Source organism: Pseudoliparis swirei, chromosome 4 (assembly GCF_029220125.1).
Source record: "Pseudoliparis swirei isolate HS2019 ecotype Mariana Trench chromosome 4, NWPU_hadal_v1, whole genome shotgun sequence".
NCBI lineage: Eukaryota > Metazoa > Chordata > Actinopteri > Perciformes > Liparidae > Pseudoliparis > Pseudoliparis swirei.
Window position 1 is genome coordinate 7,318,707 of NC_079391.1, and position 20,237 is coordinate 7,338,943.

Consider the following 20,237-nt stretch of genomic DNA (forward strand, 5'->3'; position numbering starts at 1 on the left):
AAGTAATGTTTTCAATGACTGAAGAAAGGTGAATAAAAGAGGAGTGGGCCCAAGGTTGCATTGGCAGATTGTGGCACCTACATAAAGAAGAGATATAATTCTAACATTTCGCCAAAACCACTTGTCAGTTGGCACTTTGCAGATACCACAAATGTGAAAGACGTTGTCATTCATTAATGCAGCTGATACTATTAAAGTAGGTCTAACTAATAATTAGTAAAGACTGCATTTTTGTTTTAAAACTGCCTAAATCATAAATAACATTGTTAGCAGAAGTATTTCAATAAAGTCAATTTCTAAATAAAGTTGAACCTGGTTGCTCAACTGGGGAATACAGTTTTAGGCCTGCTACATAGTTGTTGCATTGCGCGTCAGATTCAATGGCTCCTGTTTATCTTCAATGGTTCAAGATCTCAGTGGAGAAAATAATGTTATCCTCCAGTTAATTAAAATCTATAGTTGCGTGGTTATAATCGCTGTTACACTCAAGAGAGGTGTGCATGTTCAGGTTTAGCTGGTGGGGAAAATGTTCCAGTGTCTAGCTTAAACTAACAGGGCAGTCTGTTCAAAGTAAAGTATCACATGGTGGTATAACAATAAGACATGATATGGTAAAAATTGTAGAAAAAAAGGCTGGTACATTATAAATATTATGGTATATATGTGTAATATCTGAAGTGAAATGTAGTTGTAGTAAAGCAATATTCAGTATAGTACAGCAGTATTGCATATTGTAATTCTGAAGTCTCCAATAAGGCCGATATCTATATCTATCTATCTGTATACTTAGGTAGCAAATGTCTTCATTACAGATGATAGCCTACTGTAAAATGTATAATTTAATTGACTCCTGGTCTGATCATATTCATGTCCATGTTGTTCTTTCCATAGTGACTGTTAATCTCAAAGGCAGATTATTGTGTACCTTGAATTTGCGAGTTGTGTGTTGTTCTTTATCAAAGCATAAATATTGTCTTCAATAACTTCATATAGACAAACTTCCTCAAATTAGAGTTAATTAAAACCCTTTCACTAAAGACGAATCAGATAACACATATCCTGTAGATATTTAATAGAGGGGGGAAATAAAAAGGGAAATAACTAAATAAGATCCAATTATACTTTACTGTGGGGGTCAAATATAGACACATGGTTGCCTGTGGTTAGGATCATATGTGTTGGAGCTAAATTGTGAATTTACCCAGTGTCATTTATTATTATAATGATTTATTATTATAGTAGTAGTAGTAGTTGTATATTTGTTAGTAGTACAGTCCAATCACTTCCAGTAATATGAAAGAGGGGCGTGGTTTCCCTTTATTTACCTGAGGAAGATGAAGACGGTAAACAGATATTTTCTGTTTGCATTCACCATGATGAACTATTTATCCCAGTAAAGCGATTGCTTTAATTATTTTGAGTTTAATAAGCAGCGTAACATGCATCTGGCCGAGGTGTGCATTGTTTGAACCACTCGCACATTGAAGAGCGACCTCTGCTCCAGAAGTCGGTGTTAGGTCAGCAGCAGAAGGAGCCGCGCTCAGCTCAGGTCGCACCGCATCCTCTGTGATGCTTCACTATTTGATCTCTGAGTTTTTGCATTGAATGGACATTGTCTGGGACATCTGCGCTTGGATTTGAGGAGGAGCAGCTGACCGCCGCCTGCACCACGCCGCGTGGACTTCCTCGTTGACAGCAGCGCATCAACAACAGAAGCGGTAATAAGCGTCTGCGTGAACTCTGCTGGTCACCTGCTGGTCACCTGCGGGTCACCTGCTGGTCACCTGCTTCTTTTTCCTCCTTTCGCCGCTTCAGGATGTTCAAATTGATAATCTGTGATCCATTTGATTATTTGAAAGTGATTCAAGCATATCCTATGTGTTTATCTCGGGTTCGCCTGGATATACATTATTTTGTATATAATTAATTAACACCGTTTATTGTTGTTTTTCATTATAATGTGTGGACATTTATAATGCACGTGATTGAGTAAATGTGTGTTTGAACCCAATATCTCAGTCACTTGATTCTTCATGACTCCATCAAGAATGCAAGAGCAGTAGAAACGAAAGATAAAGAAACATTTAGGCAAACAATAACTATTATTACAGTTCGGTACTAATTTTAATAATTAATTCCAACCAACAGTCCTACTCTCGATGACCTTAATGTATTGTCACATTACGGCAGGGTTGCCAGGTCTGTGTGACAAAACCAGCCCAAAAACCAGCCCAATATCAGAACTCAAAATATGCCCGTGCCAAACCATATACACTGCTTTTAAAGTCCATGTCCAGTACCGCTGCTAACCATGTTGGTGCCCTAAGCATAACTCCTTCATGATAGGAAAGTGACCCGCGGCGAGCGTTGTAACCGTTGAAAACCGCGGACCTGGCAACACTGCATGACGGAAGCCTTCTGGCGTCGCTCTTGCTCCCAGAGACTCGAGCTCACGTGAGCGGACCGCAGCGCTCCTCCCGCTCCTCCCGCTCCTCCCGCTCCTCCGGTCCGTCGGTGAGGACGTGGCGTAGCGGAAGCCCCGGAGAGACGAGCTCCGAGACATGCGGACACGACAGCGGCTCCGTTCTTCCACGTGGACCCCGTAATTTACCAAAACACTGGGCTCTCCGTGGCAGCCGGGGAGCGCGCGTTTCGCCGTTGCGCAGTGCAGACAAGCAGGCGCGAGCAGGGCGGCGCGAGCCAGAGGTGTTCTCCAGATGTGAACCTTTCGAGCGCAGACCTCCCCACATTTAAGCGGTTTTCTGTCCACACATCGACGATGCAGACGGGTAGGTTCATTATCAACGACTAGAGATTTGGAGTGTCTCCGCGTTTATTTCGCCATCTTTATTTACATGACAGTTCTAGAAGAAGTTTCTCAGACAACACACATTTATTATTGTTATTATTATTATATGGGACGTCAACCTGCGTATCTACGTGCAAATAACGACAAAGGCAGAGTTCACTCGGGACAGGAAGCCAGACACATAGCAACAGACTCACATTCACGAGCTGAACGAAGTCTCCTGAACGCATCATCTCTCTCTTCCGGTATGCGTAATAAGTCACTTCCGGTTGCCAGTTTAGCAGCTAGCGATGCTTCCTTCTCCCTCACATGTATATGTATTCCTCTGCCTCCCTTAATGATAACGATGCATGCAATAAGTGTAGTTTATTTGCTATGTTGGAGGCAGGTTCGATGCCCTTCCGCACCATCGAAGCTCAGACGCTTAGTTTGGCGTATAAAGAAGGCCCTCCGTAATGCCAGAGCAGCCTATTACTCATCAGTAATAGAGACACGTAATAACAAGCCCAGGTTTATCTTTAGCACTGTAGCCAGGCGTATAGAGTCACAGCTCTGTGGAGCCGAGTATTCCTATAGACCTCAGTAGTAATGACTTCATGAACTTCTTTAATGAAAATATTCTAACTTAGAGGCAAGATTGATGACCTCTTGCCCTCAACCAGTGCCGGTTTGGCCTTGGACACCGCTGTATGCCCTGGTGTACATTTTGATGGCTTTTTTCCCATCAACCTTGACCGTCTTCAACGGTTTCTACTTCTAAACCGTCTACCTGTCTCTTGGACCCCATCCCGACGAGGCTGCTCAAAGTAGTGTTACCTTAATTGGCAGCTCTCTGTTGGATTTTGTTAATGGGTCTTTGCTAACAGGCCACGTACCACATTCCTTCAAAGTAGTTTTAATTAAACCTCCTGAAGAAGCCCACTCTGGATCCAGAGGTGTTGGCTAACTAACAGACCGATCTCTAACCTCCCCTTCCTCTCTAAGATCCTTGAGCTGTTTTAGGATACACTGAGCTCCTATCTCCTCTTCACACTGCGAACTCTACTTCCTCCCTGGAGTCCTTGTGACCTCACGTCTCATAGGGCCATTGGACCTGGCTGTGTCTGAAGCTGGTCCTCCTGGGTCCCTGACCCTGCATCCAGCCTCTGGCCTAGACCTGGCCTCCTTCCCTGTGCCATCCCAAACCGGGCATTGTTGCCATATTGGGCATCTGCATGAAACATTGGAGAAACGTGGAAATATTATTCACTGACAGACTGTGCTATAAATAGATGGAGAGGTTTGAATTGATTTTAAGATTTATCATCTGTAGCAGTTATATTTCTTACAATGATTGTTTTATTTATTTATAGTGAGGAAGTGTTGCATGTAGAGACACCTGGACGCAGCTAATAATAGAGGGTATGAGTATCTCTTCAAGCAGATAGTCTGAAGCTGAGGTATAGAAACATGAAACCATCTCTCAGGTCCCAGAGAGGGAGCAGGTCCATTTGTATGTTGTGTTTATTTATTATTTAAGATAATCACTCAATAAGATCCCATCACTGATTTTCTCGCAGATGTGTTGTGAGGTTATAACATGGCTCTGTGCTTGTAGGTGTGTTCATGGAGTCTCACCTGGACAGGTTGGTCCCATGCGTCCTGTCCCTGTACCTGCTGATACACGTGAGCCAGGCTGCACCAGGTCTGATTGGGACACAAAGGTAACCGCACCTCACGACTACTTCTTTACTTTTGACGCTTTCTTTTTTTTCAAAGAAGACGCAACATTTGAGTTTTTTTGCCTTTCACTTAAATAAGCCTACGTTTTTAAAAGCATGATCAATTAATTTGCACAATGAGCATGCATGGACAAGATTAACACACAGCATTGCAGTGGACCTTTTGCAAAACTCAGGCGGAGGCTGCACATGCATTGAGTGTGATGGTGTAAATGATACGTCAATATGTTTGTTTCGGGAGTTGGGAAAGACCGATGTGGAGGGAGGTTGTTGTCTTTAATACCCAACTCAGGTTTATTGTGAAGCTGTTGGTTACAAATAAATCGATGTGAATTTAACTCTGATCCAAACTCTCTGTGTCCTGTGGGTGTTACTGAGCTGCAGTGTGTGAGTATCCTGTGGCGTCTCACCCGCAGTCAGAGAGGAGAGAGATACAAGTTTAAAAACACGATGAATAATGAAAACAATTAATATTTGTTGTATTTTATATTTCAGGGAAGAAGCGGTCAATGTCGTAGCACTAGCCGATCCATTTAGCTTCGGAGACCGCGGGTGAGTGACTCTGCTGCTGCTCATGTTGTCCCTAAGTTGAAAGCCGAGACTCTCTTTTCCCTTCACGACACGTAAATGTCGCCCTCAAAATCCTGTTTTAAATCTTTTTCTCAGAGGATGATTTTGTATTTCTCACTGTCGTAGTACTGATCCAAATGTGTTCCACATGCAGTGGACTGTGGCTGCTGCCTGAACCTTGGCTGCTGCTCATGTGGCCTGCGCCACCGACTGATAAGATTACATGTACAATAACACTTTATCTGTTATTTTGCAATTATGCACTCTTTTTCATTCATGAAGACATAATATCTAACTCTGTCCTTCTGTACACATGACATCTATTGTTCTGTCCATCCTGGAGAGGGATCCTCCTCTGTTGCTCTCCTGAAGGTTTCTTCCCTTTTTCCCCCCTGAAGGGTTATTTGGGAGTTTTTCCTGATCTGATGTGAGGTTTTGGGGAAGGGATGTCTATGTGTACAGATTGTAAAGCACTCCGAGACAAATTTGTAATTTGTGAAATTGGGCTATACAAATAAACTGACTTGAATTGAATTGAATTAATATCTAGAATCAGACGTATTAAATACAACAGCTTGCTATCTAGTGTGAACGGACACCTAATGGATCACAGGTTACATTTATTCATGAAACTGAACGAGATGCCACCTCTCTGAAGGCTTTTCGTGTCAGAGTTTGTTGTTGGTGACAACGTGGCTGCACCTTCTCTCCCCTGGCTGATAAGATTAATGGATGTGTTTTGCTTGTCTACCATCATGTTTGCTAACGTCCTTTTGAGTGTATGACCACAACAAAGATAGTCAGCTGTATAGAATAGCCGTTTATGGGACCTACTTTAGAAGTCAGATTGAAGATACATTCTCCTGAGAGAAACATTAGTCAACTAGAACGGGCACTCGGTAGAGCGCATACCTTCGCATATCACAAGATTGGGCATTGAAGTATGAACATTTTGGCATTAGTTGCATGCCAAATGGATACAAATTGACCGCGCTATGGTAAAAAGAAGATTTTGACCTGTTCATGACCTTGACCTTTGACTCAATCCCAACATCTAATCAAATGATCCCCGGATAATAACCAATCATCCATCTCACCAAATTTCATGCGATTCAAGAAGATTGACCTTTTCGACCTTGACCTTTGACCCGATCGATCCCAAAATTGAATGTCTAAAGTCTCTACATCTTCCGCCGGAGACTGAAAACACACCTTTTCCGACTATATCTGGATTAAAACACACCGTAGCACTTCAGTGGCACTTAAATAGCTCTTATTATGGTACTTTTGTAGTTCGACTATGTTGAGGAAATGTTACTTCCTGTATTCTTGTTGTTCTTAGTTTGTACTCTAGGTTGAAATGCAGTTATTGTAAGTCGCTTTGGATAAAAGCGTCTGCTAAATAACATGTAATGTAATGTAATCAGATGGTCCCCGGATAATAACCAATGATCCCACGAAATTTCATGCGATTCGGTTTAATGCTTTTTGAGTTATGCGAGTAACACGCATACAAATAAATACACGGCGATCAAAACATTACCTTCCGCATTATCAATGCGAAGGTAACGAGCATTTCCTGAGCAGAAGGCAGTGGTCTGAAATGTCACGGCTACTTTATACACGATCAACACTGAGCTGCAGAGCGGCTCATCTCCTCCATGTCACTGTAGCCTGGGTGTCTTCTTTCTGTCTGCTTCATGTTCAGTGGAATACATTCCAGCTTTCCAAAACAACCGATCAAACTGGAAAATCAGCACAGACAAGCGTCGAGTTCTTTTCAACACAATCCTCCTGGAGTCACGTGAAGCCAAATCCAAAAAACAATACAGCTTCACCACAGGGAGGCAGGTCAACCTGCTGAGAAATAGAGGTATAGAAAGAAATAACAAAGATGTGTTTTACTAAATTAGATATTTGTATCCTTATTTTGTCTTTCTTTTTTGTCTCCGATTGTCTTAATTCCTGGTTCCTACTGTTTTACTGATTCATTTATTTCTTCTCTGTGCTGGGTTTACTACAGATTGCTGCAAAGTTACATCCAATCAAGTCTGAAGGATGGCGAAGGAGGTCCAGAAATCAGCACCAGGGAGCAAGGTAGACATCTACACATGCTGGCCTTGACCTTAGATAGAAGGTCAAACTCAGGGCTGTCCCTTTGACCATCATTACCAAATATAAAAAACTCCAATCATGCAGTCAACCGTTTACTGAACTATGTATTAGATTCTAATAAAGTAGTATATGTGTGTAGGGAGTATACTTTACCAGTAAATTAAATATGTTTGGTCGTAAACATGTCCGTCTTCTCCGGCTTTTTGTCAGAGGTGTTCTTCCTGTTTGGTCTCCATGACTACGACCGCAGTGGGCTGCTGGATGGCTTGGAGATGATGAAGCTACTTTCAGACTACAACTCCTACCATACACCTGGAGCGCAGAGCAATGAGCTGGTGAGGAGGAGCGGCTTTCTGTGGTACACACCCAACACATTCATACTGTATTTACCTGACCTCAGGTGTGTGTGTGTGTGTGTGTGTGTGGGGTGACTCCAGGTGGTGTCCATGGTAGATTCTTTACTCCAGAGTCAGGATCTAAACCGGGACGGCCTGTTGGCCCCATCCGAGCTGCTCTCTCCTCCATTACCTCACACACCGGTACGTCTACACACTTCTTGTAGAGTTTTTTATTTTATTGGCATGAAGACACAACAGACACAATCTAGTGAACATCATTTGTATGTATTAATGAGAAAATAAGTTATTTCAATTTCTATGTGAATTTATTCGTGAAAATGACAAACTAGTTTCCAACTCGAGGTCCACAAACTAATATATCAAATATATAATATGAAAAAAATAGTCGGTGTTCCTCGAGTCTGCATTTGTTTTCGTAACCTCTGTACTTGTCATTAATCGCATGGAAAATATTATACAAACATTTATTTTGACAGCATACATGATATGATTGGTTTAGCTCTTTTACCACCAATTAATTGTCGAAGGAGGATGTTTAACATTTAAAATACGTATTTCTCTTTGGGGGTACCGACTTGCCTTCAGCCTCACTTGTGGTTGACGGCAGTAACGACTCACTTCTCCACCACAGGACTCCAGCAACAACAATGCACCTCGCCAGGAGGCGGCAGCAGAGGAGCAGCTGTCAAACCCCGGTCCCTATGAGGAGGAGGAGGCTCATGTCCAGTTGCAGCCTCAAGATATTCCAAAACATGCACCGGACCCCAAAGCCCCAGTTCATCAGGGGCAACCAGAGATGTGAATGTATGCACATGAGGTCCAGAATAATTCATCTGGAGTCAGCAGCGAGTTAAACGTAACATCAGGGGGATCTTTTTAATCTTCATCCCCACAAATCTGTCTCTTGACTAGAATTGTAAAATACTATTATCATTTTAATTTGACCTTTAAGCACGAAGATGTTTTTTTTAATGAAAAGATTCACGTATTGAAAGTGCTCCTGATACTTTTTTAACCATTTTTGACAACCACTAATTACTTGTAATAATGAATGCAACGTTTTCTATAACTATAAAAGCGACATAGGTGCTGAATTCAAAATGCAATATTACTCGTATTAGTGAAGCAGAAGCCATCCTTAATGTGGATCAGTACGTCACAATATTGGTTTTACATTTGATTGCCTACATTGATGACATCTTAAAAGTGGAAGTGCATTTGTTATTATATTTATTTAGCCTTTGTTTGGCCTGGGGGGGGGGGAACAGCATATTTGTGTTTAATTTGAAAATATATATACTTTTTCTCTGTAATTATCATCTGCACACCCTGGTTGGCCTTATTGTGTCTGCCCCACTCTTGGGTTAGGATTTGCACTTAAAAATGATGCACCAGGATTTATAAAGCACGTTTACCAAATAAACCAGACTTATTTCAGTTAGTCTGACTCATTTTCAATTGATAACATTTAAAAAATAAAGACAATTTAATATTGTCCAAGCTCAGTTACTCACTTGAGTTGTTTAGCAAGTTCCTGTAACACTGAGACATTATTTATTTGTAATGCACTTGTTTAAGATCCAGTAAGTATTCTATTTTGCTGAGGATTTTAATCTAGCTGAATGAGTTGGGAACCTTGGATTTACAGATAAATACAGTGTTCTTAATGTGTACTTAATAAATTATAGCTTATAACATCCATCTTTGGTGGAGCAGGCTTAAAGATGTTTTTCTTAACAAGTCCAGGAATGCCCAATTTAAATTATATTTGTTATTGACTATAATATTCAATCTGTATCTGCAAACTTGAATGAGTTTACAGTGTAATTTTGGTTCTTTACCCTTTTTACCCATAGAAAAAAATAAAGCAAACATTTCTCTGTCCCTCTGCCCTTAATTCTGTCTCCTGTGTTGAATTATTCAGAACAAGATTGTGAGCATTCAAAGTTGAGGTGCTACATGTCCTTCTTTTGAAATATTTTATCTTGCTTAAATATGGAACGGTAATTAAACGTTTCAGCAGCAGTTTTATTTTTTGCGGTGCAGTTTAAACTCGCAGCACACGGCGCCCCTATTTCTGTCATCGTCGTATGACAAACTGTTTAAATACCGTCTCTTATAGCTAAATTATCTAATTTTAGGAGGTGGAAATATGCAAGGGGTTTGTTTATACACCGATTTGATGATTTGTGGATTAATATTACCAGTTTCTTTACTGGTTAATTATCTTCATTTGGTTTGGAACACATTTCTTGACATTGTGATTTCTGGACTAAGTGACCATGCCAAACACTGAAAATAGACAAACAAAAGTAAAATGTGTTGTATAGCGTGCCATAAAATACTTCTGAGAGGATAGAAATACCATCGTAAAGTAAGCCATAAATCATTAAATCACTGTGTAAACTACTTTTGACTATTTACACCTTCTAAAATTAGACAAGCGGTGGTGACTTCAGCTCCGCCTGTAAAGAGTTCCTCTTCTTACCAGACGTCAAACATTGCGACCGCATGCAGTTTGTGACAAATGTCTTAACCAGTAAAACACAACCGATGCATCAAGTAAAAACAATTTGTTCGGCACTGTGTGAAGAAGGGATGAGCTGGTGGGAAAAAAAGAAGCCACGGCGTGACGATCCCAGATCAAGTCCTATCTTGTCTAAAGTATGATCAGGTAGCTGTGAGACAATAAACCAATAAATGATCCACAGTACGAGAACGTAAACAAAACAACGACATAGAACTTTATCTGAAGTGGCATTTAATATTTTTTAAAAAAACATGGAATGTTTAAATGGCATAAATCTCATTTGGGTCGCATTCAGTTTTTTAAATAAAAGTGATTTGTCCCTGAAATCGGGGCCATCAACTCAGCAAGATGAACGCTAATATATTCACCGTTTGGTCCGACATGTCACAGCTCAAGTCGATCCACGGTGAGCGACAACACAGCTTTAAATCAAACTTACAACAATAATAATAATAAAAAGTCAAAGTAGAGGAGATCGTCTTTCACTGTATGCAGACATTTATGCGAACTTGAGGCAGCCCACATGGCTCATTTGGTCCTTTAGAGATTGATAAACAAACACCAGATGGGTCGAGTAGAAAAGGAAAGAGTAAAGAAACAAACGTAGCAAAGAGGTAGAGAGGCCGTTGCTGACATCATATCCAGCTTCCAGCAGTTGCCTCTCTTAGAATTGAAGAGGCCGGAAAGAAACATCCCTTCATTACCTTCTCAATAACAAAGGTTCAGATCATTTGGAAAACTGACAGGCAGTAGTGGAAGAACCTTTCTGGAACTATTTGCATAACAATATTAAAGTACTCGTACCGACTGGTCCATTTCAATGAGTGATGTTTGAATGTTTTATTTTTAATGCTGCAGCTGATAACGGTGGAGCTGAATGTATTTGCTTCATACACTGCTGGGTATCTTAACCTATTTTTTATATATTATAATTTCTTAAGTCAAGTAATATTTTGTATGGATAATATTAATCTGCAAAGTAACTTTAGTTTTCTAGCAAATGCAGTAAAGCAGGTCTATAGAAAGCCCCGTTTGCTGTTCACTGATTCTGCATTTTTAGTAATTACCCAACTCTGGATTCATTTTCTGCATAGTGGAGATTATTTATCCTACAGCTGATGTAGCGGATCCATCAAAACCTAAACACAACTTGATGTGTGTGGACTTAATCCAAACCTCATCCCTCTGTATCGAATCCGGACTGAAGGCCAAGTCTTGGAAGGCTTTCGAGAAGCAGGACAGGAGTCCGCCGATGGGCAACGACGACTCGGCGAAGACGTTTGGTGAGTTGAATCAAAGTCGGGCAGAGAAGGGCCGCGTCTTTTATGAAGTTTTGGTTCTAAACATCAAATAATCTGGATGCTCTTTGCACTGAGCCCATGTACTTACGGTTTGGTGATGTACCTGATCAATAACCATTCCCACCAGACGACTGCTTCCAATGATTATACGTGTTCCTGATGTCCCCCATGGATACGAGCTGACGGCGTCAGCAACAGCCTGATATATTTCACGATCAGTTCCCGTGTTTGCGTCACCTCTCCAGTCCCGCTGTTGCCCAACATGTCGTCGGCGCGTCACACAGATGGACCACGGTGCTTCTCTAGATCTGCAGCACCAGGCCGGCAGCAGAGATGTTGTCTCCTCCTCCTGCCGTCTGGTAAACCTCCGTGCACACCAGCACCGGGGCCACGCAGATCTCGTAGTTGTCCTCGTCCCAGCAGCTGACCGGCCTGGTCTCCTGCAGAGGGATGCGCTGGCTGCCTTCCGTCCGGCTGACGGAGAAGGAGTCGTCCATGATGAGCCGGGCCTTGCTGGGGTCGATGTCGTTGGAGCCGCACACGTGGCGGTTGGCCGTGAGGGAGGCCTTGGCGGTGGCCGACATGGTGTTCTTCCACTGGGAGCCGCGTGTCACGATCATGGCCTGGAAGGCCAGCGTGTGGACGTGGAGCCGGGTCAGCGGCTTGGACGGAGCGCCGCGCGCGTCCCTTTCTCCACTGACATTCTCGGAGCGGTGGTTCACAATGCGGTAGACCTCCCTCATCTGGTCCAGAACCGTAGCCACGCGCGGGTTTGGGTCCGACAGCACGGTGATGTTGGAGCCTTTAAGCAGGCTGAGCAGGTTGGGAAGCTCCTGCTCGTTCATCCCGAGAGAGTCCGCCTGGGGAAAGCCCAATCCGGATGATTAACCCACAGAATACACCACCATGCAGACCACTACACGGACAAAAAAAAGGGATCTAGTCTTTTTGTGCAGAACTTTGGTTCCCCTAATTTAGTTTGTCTGTTTTTAATTTATTTGTAATTTATTTGGTTTTTAATTTATTGATTTTTTATTTTCCATTTTATTTTAATATATACTTTAAAATGTAATATTGGTTTCTTGCTATTCCACCTGTTTTGCTTTGACTCTCTGTGGAGCACTTTGTAAACATTGTTTTTAAAAGGTGCTATATAAATAAAGTTATTATTATTATAATACTCAAGAAATATAATTACTCTTTATAAAATGGGCCAGAAAGTAGTTATTGGAGTGGTTCAGAATATACTGTATTTTTGGGCGCACTCTGGTTTTACGAATGTAAATAATACATTTAGTGTCTAAGTTATACTCTTTTTGTCTCTAAAATAATCATTAAAGGAAAGAAAAATCATCAACATAACCAGATGACCCCAAACTTCTGACCGGCAGTGTGAGTGTATAAAAATAAAAATACTTAAAAAGTGTGTTTAATTTTGAAATGTATCAAACAAATTTACTTTCGCAAATCAAGTTTTAAACTACCTGGCATTATTGGTCAGACATCTTGTACCTGACCATCATACGTCACTCTTTTCGTCCTCAGATTTAAAAAAAGACAATTTTACCCCTGTGTTTATGTAATAGCTCTTGTCCTCTTAATGTGAATTAATGTGTTCATTAATGTAACTGTTCAGTCATACTTACGTGGGGAATGACATAGTGAAGTAGATCTTCCATTATACTCTCTTCTACAAAGCTGGCCATCTCAAAGTGGACTCCAATCGTTGGAGACGAGGAGGACAGGAGGTCCGACAGGCGGGAGAAGAGAGCGTCCTGCTCACCTGGAAAAAGAAAAGAATAACGAGTGGAAGAGAAGAAATCCAGACAAAAGCCAGATAATAAGGACCGAAAGAAACAAATAGTCTGTGGAACAAAGCGTACCTCACTCAAGAACGTTTCTCTTTGTTGCATTTAAGGTACTAATAGGTCTGAGGTCGTGTTCAGCCTTTAAGCATAACGGAGAATAGTAGCTTTGCTTTAAAAGATAGAGTTCTTGAATTCACATCCGCTTGCTTTTCTCAAACCGGACAACTTTGTCTGCTGGAGGTTTGTCTCTTACCAGCCTGGAAGGGGAAGTTGTCCATCATCTGCAGCCCACCCACCACCAGCAAATCTGGGTTGAAGTCTTGGAGTTTCCCGGCAAAGTCTGTCATGGAGTCCAGGTAGGGGTTATGGTCATCGCTATGGACGATATATCTACGGAAACAAGCAGAGTAGAGGCTGAGAAGTTATATAGGCATGGACGCTAAGAACACGTGGTTCTGTAACTCACAACATTCATTTCATGGTGGAAAAATGTGTCTCTGGATTAAATCCTTTTACATACTACCGTTCAAAAGTTTGGGATCACTTGGAAATGTCCTTATTTTTCAAAGAAAGGCATTGTTTTTTTCAATGAAGATAACATTAATTCAATCAGAAATACACACTATACATTGTTAATGTGGTAAATGACTATTCTAGGTGGAGATGTCTGGTTTCTAATGAAATATCTCCATAGGTGTATAGAGGCCCATTTCCATCAACGATCACTCCAGTGTTCTAATGGTACATTGTGTTTGCTAATCGCCTTAGAAGACTAATGGATGATTAGAAAACCCTTGTGCAATTATGTCAGCACAGCTGAAAACTGTTTTGCTGATGAGAGAAGCTATAACACTGGCCTTCCTTTGAGCTAGTTGATTATCTGGAGCATCACATTTGTGGGTTCGATAAGACTCTCAAAATGGCCAGAAAAAAAGAAGTTTCCTGTGAAATTCGCCAGTCTATTCTTGTTCTTAGAAATGAAGGCTATTCCATGCGAGAAATTGCAAAGAAACTGAAAATTTCCTACAGCGGTGTGTACTACTCCCTTCAGAGAACAGCACAAACGGGCTCTAACCAGAGCAGAAAGAGAAGTGGGAGGCCCCGGCGCACAACTCGGCAAGAAGACAAGTACATTAGAGTCTCTAGTTTGAGAAATAGACGCCTCACAGGTCCTCAACTGGCAGCTTCTTTAAATGGTACCCGCAAAACGTTTGAAGAAAAAAAATTAATACTTCAAATACAAATTTATTTCTAACCTTGTCAATGTCTTGACTATATTTTCTATACATTTTGCAACTCATTTGATAAATAAAAGTGTGAGTTTTCATGGAAAACACCAAATTGTCTGGGTGATCCCAAACTTTTGAACGGTAGTGTAGTTCGCCTAAAAATTGTCAAAATATCTCCCAAACGCTCCGATAGATACCTGTTGGCTCTCCGTGAGGTATAGTTACCCCAGCTGGCACCAGATGGGTACTCCAGGATCAGATGGATGTCTGGCTCCTCCACTATGTTGCCTGCCACTGGAAAAGAGAAAGCTAGATTAGTGCAGGAGGACGGAAGTGAAGGAGACAAGGTGGTGAGACACGTGGAAGGCAGAGGAGGCGGGTGTAGCGTGTCTTTGTACCTGTAATGTGCTCGGACAGCACATCAGTAAAATCGGGGCTGAAACTTCCCCCGAGCAAAATGTCACATCCCTCGGTTGCCATGCGACCGGCCATGACCGGGGCATTGCCCCCGACTGCCCATTTGTTTCCAGGGATGTCCCGGGCTGCTTCCACCAGCTCACTGAACAGGGTGTCATTCAGCATAAAACGTCTGCAAAATAAACAAAACAAATTAACTGTGAAGCAAAGCTCAAACTCGGGAGCACCAACGTAATTGATCCAAAACCTCTGTTTTTTTGTCTTATATTGTAGTTATGTTATAAAAACTTGTAACGCATTTGAATTGCTACCGTGTGTGAAATCTACTGTATAAATAACAAGAGACCATCTTGCCACAGGATCACACCAGCCAGGGCCGTAAAGTATGAGGGCAAAGGCCCGTTTGGGCCCTTGCTCAGACCCCACCCATTATGAATACATGGAGATAGAAAAAGAAGAGAAACAGAAGTAGAAGCGAAGTGCACTGAGTGAAATACGCCTACACGTGTGGTTTAACCTGCTCTACACTTGGCAGAGACCATCGTCACTTCTGCACATTCATTTACATTTTTTTTTGGCTCAAGTGCTTCAGCATTTTGTTTATTACAATCCCGAATTCCACAAGAAAAGAAGGTACGAAAGAAGAAGAGGAAATAACTCTAAATACAAAGCAGAAAAATACCTGGTTTGTGTCTAATTTAGATTTTTAGACAACATTTGTCATTCTTATCAACTCTCACACACATATTCTCTTGCTCTTTCTGTCCGTGATGATTTTCTAAGCATGTTTAGATGCTTTTCCAGACCATGAATAAGGGCTCACAGGCAGCACAGCCAAAACAGGAGAAGTCCCCGATGCATACGAGGAGAGGGGCGACGAGAAGAAGACGGTCTGCTTGCATTCATGTTCATGCAAGTTCGTTAGCACTCATCGATCATGGTGGCATACGAGTGTTTGAGAAAGAGCATGTGACTGAGACGGCACGAGTCAGGAGCGCAGTCGCTTGAGGGGAATAATAACTAAACTGGTTTCAATCTGTTTACTTGAAGTTCCCCTTCTTTCTTCACTTTAAAACGGACCAAATACGAGGGCAATGGCTTGTTTGCACCCTTGCTCAGACCCCACCCGTAACAAACATATGTAAAAATATAGAAAAAGAAGAGAAACAGAAGAAGCGAAGTGCAATGAGTGAAATACGCCTACACGTGTGGTTTAACCTGCTCTACACTTGGCAGAGACCATCGTCACTTCTGCACATTCATTTACATTTTTTCGGCTTAAGTGCTTCAGCATTTTGTTCTTTACAATCCTGAATTCTAAATCTGTCCTTCTGTACACATGACATCTATTGTTCTGTCCATCCTGGAGAGGGATCCTCCTCTGTTGCTCTCCTGAAGGTTTCTTCCCTTTTTTCCCCCCTGAACAGTTATTTGGGAGTTTTTCCTGATCCGATGCAAGGTTTTGGGACAGGGATGTCTATGTGTACAGATTGTAAAGCACTCCGAGACAAATTTGTAAATTGTGAAATTGGGCTAAACAAATAAACTGAATCGAATTGAATTCCACAAGAAAAAATGGTACGAAAGAAGCAAATAAACCACTAAACATTCACGGTGGCATACGAGTGTGTTTGAGAAAGAGCAACTGACAAGATACCGCATGATTCTCCAGCAGCAGAGTAGCCTGAGGAGTAACAACTAAACTGGTTTCAATCTATGTACTTAAAGCTGCCCTTCTTTCTTCACTTTAAAACACACACTTAGACACACCTTGGATGTAAACAGAAAAACTCAGCGATCAAATTATAGCAGAGAGAAGAATTTAAAAAACAATGTGTATGAGCACCTGTGTATTTATATTATTATAGTGTGAATTGAGGGTTTATTAACTCGCCTACAGCCATCTCATAGTCACACAACACTTACTCTGCAGCGGCTCCCGGTGCAAAGAAGTAGGCAAAGCTCTCAGCCAACTGCACTTCATTTTCGATGTAGTTATGGTGTAGGGGCTGGTCAGTAGGAGGGAGGCCAATCTTATTAAGCAGGGTAATCCCATCCACTATCAGGTCAACGCAACCTCCAAACCCTGTGGATGAGGGAGAGGGGCAGTGAGCTAAAGACAAAGAGGGATAGATTGGTGATAATAAAAAAAAACACACCCAAAGATAGGTATACGACTTAACGAGAAGAAGCTGATAACCAGACAGCCTCCAGGGCCTTCCAGCGTGGCTGCTTAAATGATCCAACACTTCTATACAGTTTCCCCCGTGGGATCAAACCTCACCAACACATACCTTTCTGTCGATTCTGAACAAAGGCACACATGACGCACAACAACCACAGATGGTCTACCTGTGTCGGCAAACTTTTAGAGAGGTCAAAAGGGAGAAGTCTGCGCCCACATTTGAATTAGGTTTGAATATTGAACTTATTCTGACAGTAGCTTGATGGTGTTTTCTGTCCAACATTGTTTAGGGTTTGTGTGATTTGTATGTAACCTGGCTGCAAGTTAATTTCTCTTTGCACAATAAAGATACCTTGAATAAAAAGATATAAATGTCTATTTGATTCTGAATAACAGCAATGAAACCGGTATGACCGCATGGCAGAGCCTGTTGTTGAACTGGGTAAATAAAGGTTGGACACATATGGTGATAACTTCTGATATGAGATTATAACAACGCTCAAAGTACAAAGATTTAAGGATTAGATCATGACAGAAAAGAAAAGGGTCTTACACACGAATAATGTTTGTTAAAACATGTCAGGTGAGGAATTCCATCTTTGAAGACTGCTAATCTGTCTTCAGTTACAACGCAAGAAGGCAAATACACAATGCTTTTTGTACTTTTCACTTGTTGCACAGCAGCTCTTTTGATCGCTGTGGGTATTAAACTATGGAGCTGTTGCCTTCAAGCCAACGTACACAAGCCGGAACACTTCTCTTTGCCCCTACTACAGTGTCATGATGATCACTGATCAGACCTGTGGACTTGGATCTGTTGTGACATCGTGGTCTCCCTGTTTTCCTCGACTAAACTCCTGTGTTGTTTAGCTGGTTTCGCTCAGATCTAATTTTTTGGTCAGTCATTTGTTGACAAACCTCCTGATATTAACAGGAGAGAAGCACATGTGTAACCTAGCTGGCTTCATTTAGTTTGTTCACATCAGGTCAGACAAGTTTTACTTTTTTAGAATCTCCATTTAGCCCTAATTTTAGCTTAACGTGAAAACACAAATACCACCAAAATCCAGTCCACGTTATGGCTTGTTAGATATAACGTTAGCGAAGTTAAACAACTTGTAATGATATTAGCAAGTGGGCGCAGGTACGTGATGCATGTAACGTTAACTATTTCATCTGGAGAAGCTTTATAACTTCAATAACATCTGACGAGGCCAATTATTTCGGACCTAATCTATCATTAAGCCCCTAAAATAAGCTACGCAGCGCTAGCTCACGTTAGCTCGCACCCCTTGCACTTACCAACCGCCACTTTAGGTTTGGCGACGTTATCCATCCCGACTTTGCCCTCCGCCCGCAGCAGAGAGGACAGCACGGTGTCCAGCCGGTCGTCCAGGACGGCGTCATGAGGGGACCGGAACCAGACGGCGAAAAAAACCACAAACAGGGACACAATCGGCCCGTATTTCATCCACGAAACCCTGCCTTCTCCCTCCATCGCTCTCGGTGCGAGTCTGACTCGCTCCGTTGGTCACCCTGCGAATAAGGAGCGAGCTACATGCGCGCCAGGGTTGCCAGGTCTGTGTGACAAAACCAGCCCAATGGCCAATCAAAACCAGCCCAATGGCCAATAAAACCAGCCCAACATCAGAACTCAAAATATGCCCGTGCCAAACCATATACACTGCTTTTAAAGTCCATGTCCATGTGTGTACGTGCTGATCCGGAGTCAGTTTGGTAGGATTTGGGTATAAATAAATTATTTCATTTAAAATATGGATTTTTATTTCAAGATATTCATGTAATTTGCATGCAAAATAGGTCTACCCGAACCAGCGGACAAAAAATTCAACCCGCGGCAACACTTCAAAAGTAGCCCAATTCCGCGGGAAAACCGCGGACCTGGCAACACTGATGCGCGCGCTCCACCAGTAAACAGCCGTGGGTTGGGTTGTTTGTTTAGTGAGTCGGAGTGTGCCGGAGGTAACTTAACTGGACGAGTACTGGGCAGAATCCAGTTCATGCCATTTATTTAAAAACAATAGTTCAACTGTGTTCAGCCTCTGTTAGGAACTGCTATCTACATCTTTTTGTAAAAGTTTCTTTAGTTTGTTTCGTTTTCACCCGAGCACCGCTTACCATGTTGGATAATAGGTAGACGCCGGTGTCAACATCTAAGCTGATTAATATGTAACTGATAATGAGATTGCACGCCAGAGTATAGCTGTTGTCACTGGCCTATTAAGGATAGTGTAATTATTTAATTTGAGCGGATGATGATAAGGGGCCACTGGTTATTTAAGCTGCCCGCTTGAAGGCGACTCTTGGTGTAACTGTCTGAATAAAGTTAGTATTTGCATATTGGCAGCATGCGGCTCAGATTGTAATAAATATTACACCAAGTTTATTTCTGAAATATGTTTGTGTTCAATTAAATTCCAGCAATTTATTTGACGATGTACTTTTTATTTGAGCTACAATTTACCACCAGAGTTCAACAGAATGAGTTAGATATATTTGGAATATAGATTGCTTCTTTTTGTCCATGAACTGACTTGAATATTAAAGGATGTTTGAGTTATAAATAGCCCCATTTCAGAGAAGACATTGTGACATGTCAAGTAGGAAAAGCACTGAAGAAAATACTAAAAGTAATGATTGATTTCCATTTAATGTAGCTGCTTCAGTTTCAGGGTCCTGGTGTTGTGCATTATCACTGTTGCTGTCCAGAGGCCTCTCTTCGTCATTCCAGTGGGGGAGGATGCATCCCATGGGGCCGTAGGTCTTGTCGAAGCGCAAGTGGAAGCCATTGGAGTTAATCTCAGGACAGTCGGTGACTTTAAACACAGATTTGAAGCCGATGCCCTTTTGACCTATGATGAGGAGAGCAATCGGGATCATTAATTGGAAACATTGACCATTTTCATGTTATGTATATGCGACAGTGTTTTGGCTGAGAGAGAGAGAATATGGGTGGTGGGGACCCTCCAGAACCTGAGCTGCAGTGAGCAAACACTGTCTGTCTGGGAGTCTTTGTTTCACCAGTCCTCTTAAAAAAGTGGCATATTTTATTTTAAGAGAGCACGGTAAATTTACAATAGATCACTTTTCAACTCCTCCACTGGCTTTACTAAGTGACATTTTTGTTGCTGATGTAAAGACTGATTGCATTCCATATTTTCTCAGAGCTTTC

The 20,237-nt window shown here is 41.8% G+C and overlaps 2 protein-coding genes across 4 annotated transcripts; one reads left to right on the plus strand and one right to left on the minus strand.

Moving 5' to 3' along the window:
* Positions 1-1,520: 1,520 nt before the first annotated feature.
* Positions 1,521-9,471, plus strand: cgref1 (cell growth regulator with EF-hand domain 1). Of its 3 annotated transcripts, none has more exons than XM_056412470.1 (7): positions 1,521-1,718; positions 4,407-4,512; positions 5,026-5,082; positions 7,124-7,197; positions 7,426-7,550; positions 7,653-7,754; positions 8,206-9,471. In XM_056412470.1, exons 2-7 carry the CDS (start codon positions 4,415-4,417, stop codon positions 8,374-8,376), a joined length of 627 nt encoding a protein of 208 aa, XP_056268445.1. In that variant the 5' UTR covers positions 1,521-1,718; positions 4,407-4,414; the 3' UTR covers positions 8,377-9,471. The 3 variants fall into 3 exon arrangements, with proteins under 3 accessions (XP_056268445.1, XP_056268444.1, XP_056268443.1); XM_056412469.1 differs by lacking the exon at positions 1,521-1,718 and adding an exon at positions 2,161-2,789; XM_056412468.1 differs by lacking the exon at positions 1,521-1,718 and adding an exon at positions 2,837-3,120.
* Positions 9,472-10,315: 844 nt separating this feature from the next.
* adpgk2 (ADP-dependent glucokinase 2) lies at positions 10,316-18,581 on the minus strand. Its single transcript, XM_056412467.1, has 7 exons — positions 18,347-18,581; positions 16,786-16,945; positions 14,841-15,031; positions 14,640-14,736; positions 13,467-13,603; positions 13,052-13,188; positions 10,316-12,265 (listed from the first exon to the last, which is right to left on the minus strand). The coding sequence occupies exons 1-7, from the start codon at positions 18,540-18,542 to the stop codon at positions 11,708-11,710; spliced, it is 1,476 nt and encodes a 491-aa protein (XP_056268442.1). The 5' UTR covers positions 18,543-18,581; the 3' UTR covers positions 10,316-11,707.
* Positions 18,582-20,237: the final 1,656 nt, after the last annotated feature.